Raw genomic sequence first — 14,103 nt, forward strand, 5'->3', positions numbered from 1 at the left:
CACCATGAAATATAACCAGCCTCCTACTTCTTTAAAAAGATCGCAGCTGTGTTATGACAGGAATTGTTTTAGTGAAGCTGACTAGATAGCACTCACATCCTGGACTTTAATCTTGAAAGCCAGCATTCAATAGTTCAGTGATTATATTCAATTGTCAAGTTCTACATTTAATCACTGAGAACTACTTCTGGGCCATGATCTCGCTATCTGTTATGCAAAACAATGTTAGGTCTAATTGATTCTTGTGTGAGACATCATGGGCATAAAAGCGAACTTGGCTCCTTTACAAGATAAGCACAGTGACATGACATAAATTTTGTACCCAGAGATCCACTCACACTTTTCTCAGGCTCTATAAATTTTGCTTAGGGTATGACAAAGAAGTCTTTTAAATGAAGCTGAAAAGAAAAAAAAATATCTGTCTAGATACTACTCATGGTAGAGTGAGGCTCACTTCAGAAAATACAGGAGTAGGAATTCAGTGGTGCTTTCAGTCCCTTCCTTTAGACATTAAATCACAAAAAGGAATTCCAGATAGCAAGTGAAAATCGTTGGTATATGCAGTATTTCTCAGAGGCTGTCATGTAAGATGACTGTAAATTATGATGAAGTGCTGTTCAATAATAGAATTTGTAGGAAATTCTGAATGTACCACTGATATTATCATTTTGATATCATTAAGAAAACTAATTTTTATTATTATTCAATTGTTTTCATAGTTGAATAGCTGTTAAAAAAAGAAATAAACTTGTTTTAAAAAAAGACTGCATGAAGTCTGTGGTCAAACCATCTCCCAGTGACAAAAAAATGTAAGACTGACTTAGCTCATGATTTATCTTCTACATAGTTATACTGAAGTGCATGAATCCTTCAGCAAATAGAACAGTTTCAAGAAATCCTTGGCTAAAAACTGTTGGATTTACTGAAATTTAAATGAACCTTTAAGGAGAATGTTTCTCACTCATTTCTTGGCTTCTGGACAACTGTAACCACAGTAAACTGCCAGTTACTGGCAAAAATGTATGCAGTGATAAATGAACGTAGTTTGGACTTCATGGAAAATTCAGTGGTTGCCAATGCACAATAAAATAATTACTGTAATAAATTAATATTGCAACTTCAGAAGTACTGTTTTAGTTGTAAAAGAGTCTTCCATGCACTGATTTCCCTAATGGCAGTCAGAGTAATCTGCATAGTTAAAATAGTGAACTTTGCATTAACTTCATAATATGGAAAATGAAAGAATTTGGTAAATTCAACACATTTATTATTTCCATGTAAGATCCTCAGATTTCAAGAGAAAGATGATAAAAAATTGACTACAAACATCATAATAAAATAAATAACTAATGTCAGTGCTACACAGTCCATGTCCACAAAGAATTTTTGGAAACTTAGTATAGCTTAGTTCTAGCTCAACTTAAATGGCAATATCTATTTTTGCATGTGTTCTGTCTATTGCTCTGAGATTCCTTTTCGCCACAGAAATCTTATTTAATTGCAGTGGAAATCCTACTGCCATGGCAGTACATGGCTCAGCCTGAGCTCTCAGAGTATAATGCTGCAAGTCAGGGTCTATTCAGAGAATCCAGATAACACCATTGCTTTCACTCTGAGATTCAATACTCAAAGCATAATGAAACAGAACCCACGCACAAAATCTGGTCCCCGTGGAGTAAATAGTAAATATCCCATTTGTTGCAATGGGGTGACTTCGCACTGTGTAATTCTCTATTTCTAAAGCACAAGGAACATCACTGATGAAGAAGAACTTGACTCAGTATGTTTTGAGATTCAAAGCAAGCCTTGAAGATAAACAAATGAGAATGTTTACTTTAACATCAGAAAAGCACAGTGCAAACTGAGCTTCAAAGGTGCTAAGTCTTCATAAACAGAAATAAATGAATTATAAGTTGGCAGATGTGTTCTCTGAAGTATATCCCCATCCTTACCTGCATTTCTTGGCAAAAAGAAGCAGTTGGTCCAAAAATAATCTGGCATTGCTCATCTGCAGTGTATGTCATCCCTGGGAGCTTGGAGGGAATAATCACAGAATTGAGGCTTTGAGGATTCGTTTGTAGCAGACAGTTACTGGCCTTTGACCTGGCAATATACAGAGATTCATATGCTGAGCAATCTGAAAGAGCTTGATTGTCATACTGACTTATACATGTATTAGATGTTCTACACTAGAGGAATACTGACTCATGATTTCTTTTTTTTTTTCATAAGAATTGAACTATCATTCAGAGAAATGACTCCACATAAATTTAATGTCTGCTTTCTTGAAAGATGTTAATGGTATTCTGATTTGTACATTTCCAGAAAAATTATCAGAAGTACTAGGAATTTCAGGAATATTCTGGATAGCATTTTACTATTAACTTTACTTAACTGTTTATGGCTTGGATAGAAATTGAAACAGTATTTAACAAGTGGAATACTGATAATGCACAGGCAGTTACGCAGCTTGTTTTTCACATCCACTAATACTTTAAACTAATAATTTCAGTTTATGTACATAAACTGTCTACTGAGCCAGTAGACAGAACTTTAACATTTCTCAACAACTGAAGAAAAAAAGATTTGAAAATGCCTAAACCTATTGAATGTATCAGATCATGGACATATGATTTCTGCTTAGATTCAGTATAAATTCAGACTTCAAATATAATTTCAATTAACTATATATATTAATTATATATATATTTAACTATATATACACATTCAAAAATTGAGTATATAAGAGTATAAATAATTGCCAAAAATAGCTAAATTTTAATCTGCCAAATAATATCTCGCGCATGTTTTAAGTTATTTTTGATGTACTGTGCAAGTGGAAGTTCCTTTTCAGTCTCCCACTGAAAGGTTGAAATTTTTTTCAGGTTACTCACTGCAACTATTTGTAAAATATACACGATATGAGTTATTTTTATTGAAAGATTTACCTGAGAAATCTTTCCAGATCTTCCCTGCTGCAGCGGGACCATGAAACATCACCAAGATTCTGTCCTTTAATCCATTCTCCAGACATGATATGGAGACCATCTGCACAGGATGGGTGGTCATTGTCATGGTTTATTCCCATGCTGAATTTTCGAGTTTTTAAAAGCAAAACAAAACACAACAAAATAACAAGTTGTTTTCAGAAATGTTTGCCAATTAAAATCCTTATAAGAGGCTAAGAGAAACTCATTTTCTCCATTACATTTGTCACAGAAGTACACAGAATCATATCTGAAGAGTTAGACTACCATTGAAAAGTCAGAAACAAAGCTTCATTATTTGTTTAGGAATACTATGTTCTGATCAGCCACTGAATATATACTTTGGACAGCTTTTTAAAATTCAGAACTGAACTAGTATGTTCCAGTTGCACTTTTCTTGATAATAACCAAAGCACTGGAAACTACTTTTTAAGATCAGTGAATTCTACTTATATTTACATCTGACTTGATCTTAATTTTGTGGTTATTCCATAGGGAATTGGTTGTTGAAATTTTAGAGAACAATAAAATACTTACCAGTTTATTACTATTGTATCTAAAGAAAAATCACCTAATTGTGTTTTGGTTTTTAATAATATTTTAGAGACTTGGCAGCCATATACCACCTTCGTAAGTTCTCAGATAAGGCACTGCAAAGCCATGAAAAATTCAACTAAAAAAATCTACTAAAAATCTACTTCAAAATGTTCCTGTTGCTAAAGACTCATTATCACTCTCACTGAAAACAGTTAACCACCGAGGAAAAAGACACTTTAAAAAATAATAATAATAATTAAATTTTAAGAAGGAACTAAGAGCAAACATTCTTCTCTAACATTAGGAGAAATAAATAAAATACTTCCAGTTGTTTGCAAAAATAAGCATGAGGCGGCTCTGCAAACCACTGAATTCAGATTCAAGCTGGAGCTGGAATTTTGCATCTCTGGTCTGCCATGCAGAAAAACAAAACTTTCTAGTGCACAAAGCCTTATACCTTGTATTCATTCCATCAGCTGAGAGCAGACAGATGGCTTAGAAAACACGAGGCTGAGAGGTTTGTCACTTCATAGAAAGCTAGAATGCATTGTGCTTAATCATATTTCACCATAAGGCAATGGCCAAAGGGCAAAAAAAAAAAACATGTCACCACCTCACTTTCCATCTTTACTCTGTTCCCAAACTTTCTACTGAGTAGACAAAATTTTACATGAATTCTGGAAGCTGCATTATCACGTTTTCCTTAACAAAATGAATTTAGCATCATAGAATCACAGAATCACAGAATCATGAAAGTTGGACAAGACCTCTAAGATCATCTAGCCCAACCATATACTTAATACCAATATTGCCCACTAACCATGTCCCTGAATACAACATCTCCATATTTCTTGAACACTTCAAGGGATGCAGATGCCATCACTTCCCTGGGCAGCCTGTTCCACTGTCCAACCACACTCCCAGAGAAGAAATCCCCTGTAGAGGATATAAAACCCACGTAGGGCTTTTTTATGTTTATTAGTCTCTCTATAATTAGTTATATAAAAGTTGTATATCTATAATTAGTACTTATCAAAGTACACTATAATTTGGAGCACTGGATTAGCTGTTTCTGCATTGATGGAATAATTTTGTGTGTTCTAAACAGTGTAACTGAGGTAAACAAAACTGCTTTACTCTCAAGAGACACTAAAGAAATGCTCTGGTATTTTCTTTACATTCTTCTTACATATGATTATTACTTTTTATATATGAGAGCTGCATTGAAAGCACAGTCTCCTATTTTATTATGTAGACCCATGACATCAGAGGCAGATGCTGATGGTATGGCAGTAGAGGGTGAATCTTTCCACCAATATTCTGTTATGTTTTGTTGCTGTTTGACAGATGGCAGCTGAGGGGCAGTCTGACAAAATGGCGTCTGACATGGAAGTGCGGACGAATCACAGGTGAGTCTCTGAATTCCTTCATGTGGAAAAAATGGCACCCAATGACACTAATCATTTGTTGAACATTCATGGAGATGTGAGCACAGTGAGGCTGTGGGTGGGGCTCTTCAGGAGTGCTGACAGTGACAATAAGTCACCTCTGCTGCTACAGAATTTATCACTGCAGGATGCAGGCTCTTCTTCATGGTCAGCAAAAATGCATACCTAACAGTGATGATGGTGTTGACAAAACAATATTTTGTAGCTGAGAATCTGCTCTACCAAATGGTGTTATTGTGTTTGTATCTGTTGTAGTTCCCATGGAAATATAGCACTATTTTCAGGGCAACACATCTATCACGTCTTATATATGGCGTTTGTGATGCCTGCAAATGACCTGTTCATCTAATCTCACTCCCTGGAAAAATTATTGAGAAGATTGCCCTGGGGAATTTTGAGAATCAGATAAAGAACAAAGCTATTACCAGGTATATCAATACTGGATAATCAAGGGAAAGGCCTGTCTTGGTCATTTATCACCTAGGATAAGATCACCTATCTGGTGGATGAAAGAAAGGCATAATATGTTATTTTCCTAGACTTCAGTAATGCCTTTAACACTGACTGTCAAATCATCCTTCTGGACACACTGTCCAACTGTGAGATCAACAGGCTATGCTACGCTAGGTAGTGAAATGGTCAAAGGCAGAGCTTAAAGTAAGTGGGTGTATATCCAGTTGGTCGCTGGTCAAGAGCAGTGTTCCTCAGGATGCAGTTCCAGGGCCAGTTCAACATTCTTCTCAAACAGAAGAGAAGACTGTAATGACCTCCAGTAGGTTTGCATATCACAAAAAGCAGGGAGATGCTGTTGGCTCTCTGGAGGGATAAGATGCCTTCTAAGAAGTATCTAGAAACAGTGACACACTAGGCAATCAGCAATGGCATGAAGTTCAAGAAAAATTCTAGTGCTGCACACAGGTACAGACTGGGAGATGGATGACTGTGGAAGAGCTCAGCAGAAAGAGACCTGGGGGTGCTGGTGGAAGCAGGCACGGCATGAGCCAGAATTGTGCCTCAGCAGCCAACAGGGCAAACTGCATGAAGGCATTAATTGAAGGCATTAATCACTGCATAACCAAGCTGAATAAAAAGAGATGATTCTCCCACTACATTCAGCATTCATGTAGTCTCAAAAACTGTATGCAGTTCTGAGCTCCATAATATAAAAAGAACGTTAAGTGCTTGAATGTGTCTGGAGGGGGACAGTAAAGCTGGTAACAGGGCTGGAAGTCATGTCCTGTGAGGAGAGGCTGAGGACACTCAGTTTGTGTAGTCTGGAGAAGAGAAGGCCAAGAGGTGACCTCCTTGCTCTCTACAACTTTCTGAGGAGAGGAAGCAGGGAGGGAGGTTCTGGTCTCTTCTCCCTCAGAATCAATGAGTGGATGTGCAGCAAAAGAACCCAGCTGCACCAGGTGAGGTTCAGACTGATTATCAGGAAAAGTGTCTTTACTGTTAGGCTGGTTAACAACTGGAACAGGTTTCCTAGCAAGGTTGTTTATTACCCCATGCTAGTCTGTGCTCCTGAGGCATTTGGATAACCCTCTTAATAACATGCTTTAACTTTCAGTTCTCTCTGAAATGCTCAAGGAATCAGACTTAATGATCGTTGAAGACTGCTTCCAGTTCCATTCCCCACCCCAAGCCACAAGGCAATTGAATTCAGTGACTTTGTATAGGTTTCTTCCAACAGAATCACCCGACTCTACTTCATCCAGCTCTGCCCACTTCTCCTGCCTTACCTTGCCCTATTGTATCTCCAGTGTTATATCTGTAGGAACTATGACAGAATATGTAGAAACTGAAAATTTGCTTTGCTGAGATAGATGTTGCTTACACTTCTTACAGTTACATATGTCCTTATTTGAAAAAAAGTCATTCATCATGATACATATGCTGTGATTTGGTGTAAAGCATTCACAACATATAAATGCTCAAAATCTTTTTGATGTGATTAAACTTGGAACTGACGATTTGTGGGACAAAGAAAGTCATTATGAACCTTGCAGATGAGTAAACGAGCTCAGCATCTACTTGCGCCAGACACAAACACATACGAGGCGCCTGGCTCTTACATGTGATCAAGCAGTTGTTGCATGGGTACAAAAGATTGTAAGCACATACAATAAAGGTCTTCGTTCTGCACCACCAAGGGATTCCATGACTCTCTTGCTGCACCAGCAATGGAGCCCATAGCTCTGTTGCTGCGATTGACACCCGAAAAGGGTCACAAAAGGCAGACTAGTCTGTAGAGTGCTGAAAGAAGACCTATTGAGAATGCTGAAAGAAGACCTATCGAGAGAGGGCTGAGGAAAGCCTTACCAAGAAGGCGTTGAGAGAAATGCGAGGTTCGACATAGAAGCCCGTATGTGGGAGTGTTGAGAGAAATGTGGCGAGGTTTCATCACACAGCCAGAATCACTTCTGCAGGACCGAGGTGAGCAACAGGGAACAACCGGAACAAGTACAACAAAGGAGCAGGAGACGGTTTGTAAAATAATGAAAACAATTCTGCAGAAGCATTACACTGAAGTGGAAAGCTTCAATTTAAGCTCTCATAATGTAGAAGTAGTAGATGGAGCTATGATTTATGACACTAAAACGTGGGACAAAGCAGTAGGCTGTGGGACACTCTCTGACCCTGTGGCTAAAGACTTCTTGGGTTCCTGGAGATTGGGTATTGAATCGCTAAAAGAACATGCAAAATCCACGGTCCCAATAGAGTCCACTGCTCTTCCTGTGGTGGAAGCCACTGCAAACGACAGCGATGATAAGGACAATGGCCTTTTAGACCCCAGACTAGTGAGCCCGAGGAAGGAACCAGACTTGCAACCCCCCGATCTGCATGAAGTTTGGCAAGCGATCAGCAAAGAAGCAGAGGCGGAAGGGGGACTGACATCGTTCAGAGATTGCATTCAGCTCTCACCTGCTCTGCGATTTCGGTTTTTGGACTAAGGCTCAGCTCCCCCTGTACCAGTAATCTGTTGAGCTCTGCTGTGAGAAGATACACTCTTAGTCCTTGTGATTGCAAGACCTTGGCGCAATTGACAGGTTCTCAACACATGATGTAGGTGGGCTTTTGGAGAGAATCTGCACAACAAAAGGTACTGGAACAGAAGCTATTGGAGCTCAGCCACTCACAGCAGAGCGTGCAGACCCTGAGCCTAGGGCTCATCCACCACCACAAGTACTTGGGGCTCATTGTCAGTGTGTGGGAGCAGGAGCTGCAGAAAGCTCCTGCTGAGACTTATGCTCGTGTTTGGATCCTCACTCGTTCCAGCTGTTGGCTTTGATGCAGTGTATCTTTCTGAACCTTTTAGCTGTTGTAGCAGTTGCTCAATTCTAAGGTAAAAGATCATGGTATGCAGATTGAGAAGACCTAACAACATTGAAAGTATGTTTGAAATTTGTGCGTGTCTGAGTTCCTCTGATATCAGTCAAATGCTTTAGAGCAGGAGCACAGCTAAAAGTGGTGAAAATACATTGCTTTGCAGATGTGAAGTAAACTTTAATAAACAGGTTCCTGATTTTAAAGCTGTTACTCTCTGTAGTAGGTAGTGTAGCTTTTCTTACAAGAGAGGGAATCTTTCTCTTATGAACAGGTTCCTTTCTTCTTTCCATTAAAAGAAAACATTATGGGATACTTGTGTGAATCCAAAGATTTCTTGGATTTGGATTCTTTACAAAAAGGATCTGAGATTGACTAGAAGCAGATATTCAAGGTGAATGCATGTAGCTAAATTAGAAAACAGTATTTGCTCTAAAATGATGTGTGTTCATGTGCCCTAGATTGGCAGTGTAGGAAGCTTTCGCATATTTGGTAATATAATCCAACTTGACTGGCTGAGTATCTTCTGGCATTTGAGAATGTGTATATTAACAGCTGTATATCGTACCTGCACCTTCCTGGCTTTCATAATTCTGGTTCTTAATACATAATTTCAGTGATTTAAAAGAATGATAATAACAGATTTCCCTATTTAAAAAGAAAGGGGGTGGGGAGGAGAGTGGGAGAGTGTGGGTATGACCCCTCAAGAAAGAATAGCTAAAGCATGCTATGTTCTTAGTTTTCTAAATCATTGGACAACAAAGGACCCCCAGTTTACAGGTACTTTGGTCATAATGCTTTAACTCATGTCAAGGAAAGAGCTCAGGTTAGGGTAAAATATCTAAGTTCTAACCAATGGAAGGGCCCTATTTTTTGATTATGTGAGGCCGAGGCTATGTTTGTATTTCAACAGGAACAGGGCCAAGATAGGTACCAGCATGATGGTCCAGCCAGCAGTCTTGTCATCTACTGTAACGTGATCGCCACACTTTCATCAGCGGTTTGGACTGTCGCCAACAAGACGGGACAAGACACACTTTGCTTGTCAGCTGCGTCACCAGGGAACCATGAGAATTGGAACTGTTGGGATCAGTTAGAATGGACTATTGATTGTACTTTAATTACAGTGGAAAGAACCAATCATTAGTTCAGTGTGTTAATTTTAGCTTAGCTGCTTATAGGAATGTTTCTAAATTGCACCTTTTTTTTATTATTATTAGTAATAGAGAAGGGGGAGATGTGGGACAAAGAAAGTCATTATGAACAAAAGACTTTGCAGATGAGTAAACAAGCTCAGCAGCTACTCACACCAGACATAAACACACATGAGGCTCCTGGCTCCTACATGTGACCAAAGGGCTGTTGCATGGGTATAAGTGGTTGTAAGCACGTACAATAAAGGTCTTTGTTCTGGACCAAAAAGGGAGTCTGTGCCCCTCTTGCTGCACCGGCAATGGAGCCCATAGCTCTCTTGCTACAATGATTCAGTTTTTGGATTGTGAATTAACATGTTAATACATTATTTAAAAATAATAATTTCTGGCTTTTTGTCCAATCTGAAGAGCAATTCTTGTACTGAAACTTTAGTAGACTTTAAAACCATTCAGAGAATTAATGTTTTGAATAAAGATCATTGTGTTTCAGAAGAACAGTTCTAGCAGCTACCATTATCTAAACTTACCAGTACAACTTTCAAATCTATTGTAATAGAAGAATTCTGTGTGTTCTATCAATATATGATTTCCTTAGACAACACTGTATTTTTAAGTGGCAAAAAAATGGCAAAAAAATGGTATGTTTATAACAATTGTGTATATCTGCAACATAAATGTTAAGCATTAAAAAAAACAAACAAACCAAGACCAACTCTAAGTCTCTTCCAGTATTTCAGCTCTTATACCCTTTTAGAAATTATGTTCAGCTTTGAATTTCAAGTATACCCCACAGATATCTGGGCGAAACCATCAGGATTAATTTGTCAATACACTTCCACTTACAAATGAAATACACTTAAAAGAATTCTCAATAAGTTCTGCAAAGCCTCAAAATCAATGAAATGAACACCCACTTAAGAAGGTAAGTGCAGGTCACAATGTTGTTATCAACTAATTAGATTCGTAGTCAGTATGCAAAGGGTGTGTTAAAACAGCAATGGATTCTGCTCTGAAAAAATTTCATAAATCTTTTTCTGCATACACACTGTTGATTTCTTCCACAGTAGGTAATAACTGCATATCTTTATCTGACCTAGTATCAACTACACTACTTCACAACGGTAGATACACATATCTTGTCTTCTGGTTTCTTTTTCCACATATTTATGCATGTATTTATGTACAAAATAGGCATAATTAAGCATAACATTATGTACAATAATATGTGAACAGATACCATCATCCCTTTATCCAGCAAGAAAGTAAATTATGTGTATCTATTTCTTCAGTAGTAATCAAGGACATAAAAAAAAATTCTAATGCATACACTTGTAGTCACAGTGATGTACTGTCAATATGAAAGTCATAACTATATCTTTCCAGTAAAAGACACCACGGAAATTATGTCAGTGTAAGGTGCTGCTCTGTTCTTTTCTAGCAGAATTCATTAAGCTAGCATTGGGCACCTTTATCCTTCTATGAATTCCTCTCTCCCACAGCTGTAAACATTCAGCCTTGTGCCTGAGTGAAGGATAAAGATGTGTATGTGGGAAAAAGACAAGAGGGTTTGGGGTAAGAGGATGACTTTATAACTTTATAATTGTCGGAAAAACTATGATTTACACGTAAGACAGTGCTGTATTTTAACAAGTAGCGCATCACATATACAGTGAACCAAATCAAATTCCGTTTTAAGAGCTGAAACATTTTTTTCACTGATAAATAAAAGCACTGTCCATTCTGCATAGGGAATATATAGAATGAAAGTCAAAAGCATTCTACAGAAGGCATTTTCTTACTGCAATATTTCAATTCACACTGTGCAATGCAACTACTATAAAAAACAAAACAAAACAAAACAATCAGTTTAGAAGTATTTTGATAAAGAGATTTGGTCAAATAAAATCTAGCAACATGATATAAGGTTGTCAAGGGAACTAAAAAGATATCTTTTTCTTATAAAACCTCCCACATTTGTTTTAAAAAGTACTGCCAGGTTTTTTTAATTTATTTATTTACATTTATTTATTTATTTATTTATTTATATTTAATTGTGACATCATGCAGAAAGCTGGAACTATCTATGCTAACTTTTGAAAATGATCTCTGTTGATGTTCAATGTACACAGTGAACAGTCAAAAAACCCCCCCAAAAAACAAAAAAACAATCTTAATTTCTCTGGGCTTATGTCAAAATTAAAACGAGGGCCAAAGTAGAAGACAATATTGGTTTTCTGTGAAAAATAAATTATTGTATAATTTGCTACCTGTACAATTATATGTGCATGGACAGACGTAAGATAGACACATCACTCTTACCATCAAGGGAAGTTTATATTCTTGCAAGCACAAAGTGCATTTCAGTTCACATATTGTAAAAGTACCAACTGTTACACTTTGATTTTAATTGATTATATCTGAGAATTAAGAAATAAAAGCTCTGTTATGTCAGAAGAAATAGTCTTCAATCATTATTCTGTATTTAAGTAAGTCAAATGAGGCTATTGTATACATCTTCTGGAACTAATTTTGTCTGCATGAAGTGCTGTTTTATATTTCTTAATATAACACTCAAAAATTCTCCTACACATTCTCCCACATTCAAGGCATCAAATTTGCTCCATGAACTCAAACATTTCCATGTGCATTTCTATTTTTTAATTCATTATTTCCATTGCATTTTACAAATGGCAGATGATCCTGTTATCACAACCAAATTACATTTAAGAACATCGTATTGCACCTGAAAATAATGCTGCTATTGAACTAGAAACACGTGATTCAGGCACAAAGACTAAGTGGTATTAAAAAGTAATTCAGGAACAAATATATGGGAAAATTCAGATAGCTGAGGAAGATTAATTTAGGCCTATCAATTAGTAAATTTCATTTAAAAGATTATAGAGAATATCAGCTATGGTTCAGTTTTATGGAGTCACTAACCAGAAAACAGAGCAGGGATGTGATAGATTACAAAAAAAAGAAAGAACCCAAAGGAAATTCCAACTACCAAAGGAACCAGGAGTAGTCTGCTGAAGACTCAGTGTAATAAATAAAGTACTAAATCATAAAATATAATAGTTCAACACAAGAGATAAGCAGCAGAGGCATGCTGAATAAAAAAATCGGTAAAGAATTAGTTTATACCCATAGTCAAATGACGACTGAAAAAAATAAACCTTTCAGAATGATAAATCTCTCAATGCTGATACCAGTCAGTACTTGCAATGTATGGTGGAATCAGGGTTATACTTGATTTCTTTTGAAATTAATGTCTTAATAAATGCTACATGTACTTACAAAGGAGTACAGAGAATTTTTAAATTTACTGGAAAAAAATATTTCAAAAATACTTAAACTTAGATTTTTTGCAAATAAATCAAAGTCATATTATGGTTACTATTACTTTAAAAATAACTTTAAATTAAAAATGATATTAATTACAAAGTATTATCCTATGTATTATTTCCAGTGTTCTCTTTTTTGTTGTGTACCTGATTATACTAGAATCTTATTTAAGCTTATTTAACTATGGACTTGAAAACTATACCATTTATAAACTTACATGACATTGAATAGTTCAATTAATCCATATAATTTGTTTAACCTTATATTTTCACTGTATCACAGGAATGGCTTTGATAAATGAAGAAAACACCAGATAAGCTAGACAGAGGGTACATGGAAGCTGCTCTATTTTGTTAGTGCATTTTTTTTTTTTTGCTTGCACCTTTACAATGAAAATTTAAAATGTTATGACATTATAAAATTCATAGTGAAAATGATGATATAAACAGAACTAGTAGCAGTTTACTAAATGCTATTTTCCATAGAGCTACATTATGTACAGTTGATTTCTACAGTTAATGTAAAAAGACCAGTATACATTTTTTGTTTGCTTTGCTTTTAAATTCCAGTCAATAATTATTATATTTTTATAAGTGTATTTTAAAATATGTGGGCTTCACAAATGGTTGCATAAATAACATAAGGTATATTACTGACAGTGAAATGAACTGAATGGCAAGCAAGCCAGTCACAGAAAATGGGAAGAGGTAGAAAACAGTTTCAAAAAAATCTTTGTCTTTAATGAAAAAGTCCTGGACAAAGAAATCACAGTCCTCTTATTAACAAGCTGATATTAAAAAAAAAAAAAGAAAGAAAAAAAAAGAAATATGCTTACCAAATTATTATTTCCCTTCTGCAAAACATTGCTGTGACAAGGTCTGTAAATCAGATTGCATTTTTGGTCTTAAAAGCACAGGCCAAAAAATGCTCCTTGAGCATTTCAGAGAGAACTGAAAGTTAAAGCATGTTATTAAGAGGGTTATCCAAATGCCTCAGGAGCACAGACTAGCATGGGGTAATAAACAACCTTGCTAGGAAGCCTGTTCCAGTTGTTAACCAGCCTAACAGTAAAGACACTTTTCCTGATAATCAGTCTGAACCTCACCTGGTGCAGCTGGGTTCTTTGCTGCACATCCACTCATTGATTCTGAGGGAGAAGAGACCAGAACCTCCCTCCCTGCTTCCTCTCCTCAGAAAGTTGTAGAGAGCAAGGAGGTCACCTCTTGGCCTTCTCTTCTCCAGACTACACAAACTGAGTGTCCTCAGCCTCTCCTCACAGGACATGACTTCCAGCCCTGTTACCAG

At 36.6% G+C, this 14,103-nt stretch overlaps 1 protein-coding gene across 1 annotated transcript in view; it reads right to left on the reverse strand.

Moving 5' to 3' along the window:
* The window catches only part of ADAMTS19 (ADAM metallopeptidase with thrombospondin type 1 motif 19), a 97,608-nt gene that overhangs the window by 54,696 nt on the left and 28,809 nt on the right, over window positions 1-14,103 (reverse strand). Inside the window, 2 exon segments of the mRNA XM_010725877.3 lie at window positions 1,953-2,103; window positions 2,949-3,142. Of these exon segments, the coding sequence (XP_010724179.2) occupies window positions 1,953-2,103; window positions 2,949-3,142 (345 nt within the window).

This window comes from Meleagris gallopavo, chromosome Z (genome assembly GCF_000146605.3).
Source record: "Meleagris gallopavo isolate NT-WF06-2002-E0010 breed Aviagen turkey brand Nicholas breeding stock chromosome Z, Turkey_5.1, whole genome shotgun sequence".
Classification (NCBI taxonomy): domain Eukaryota; kingdom Metazoa; phylum Chordata; class Aves; order Galliformes; family Phasianidae; genus Meleagris; species Meleagris gallopavo.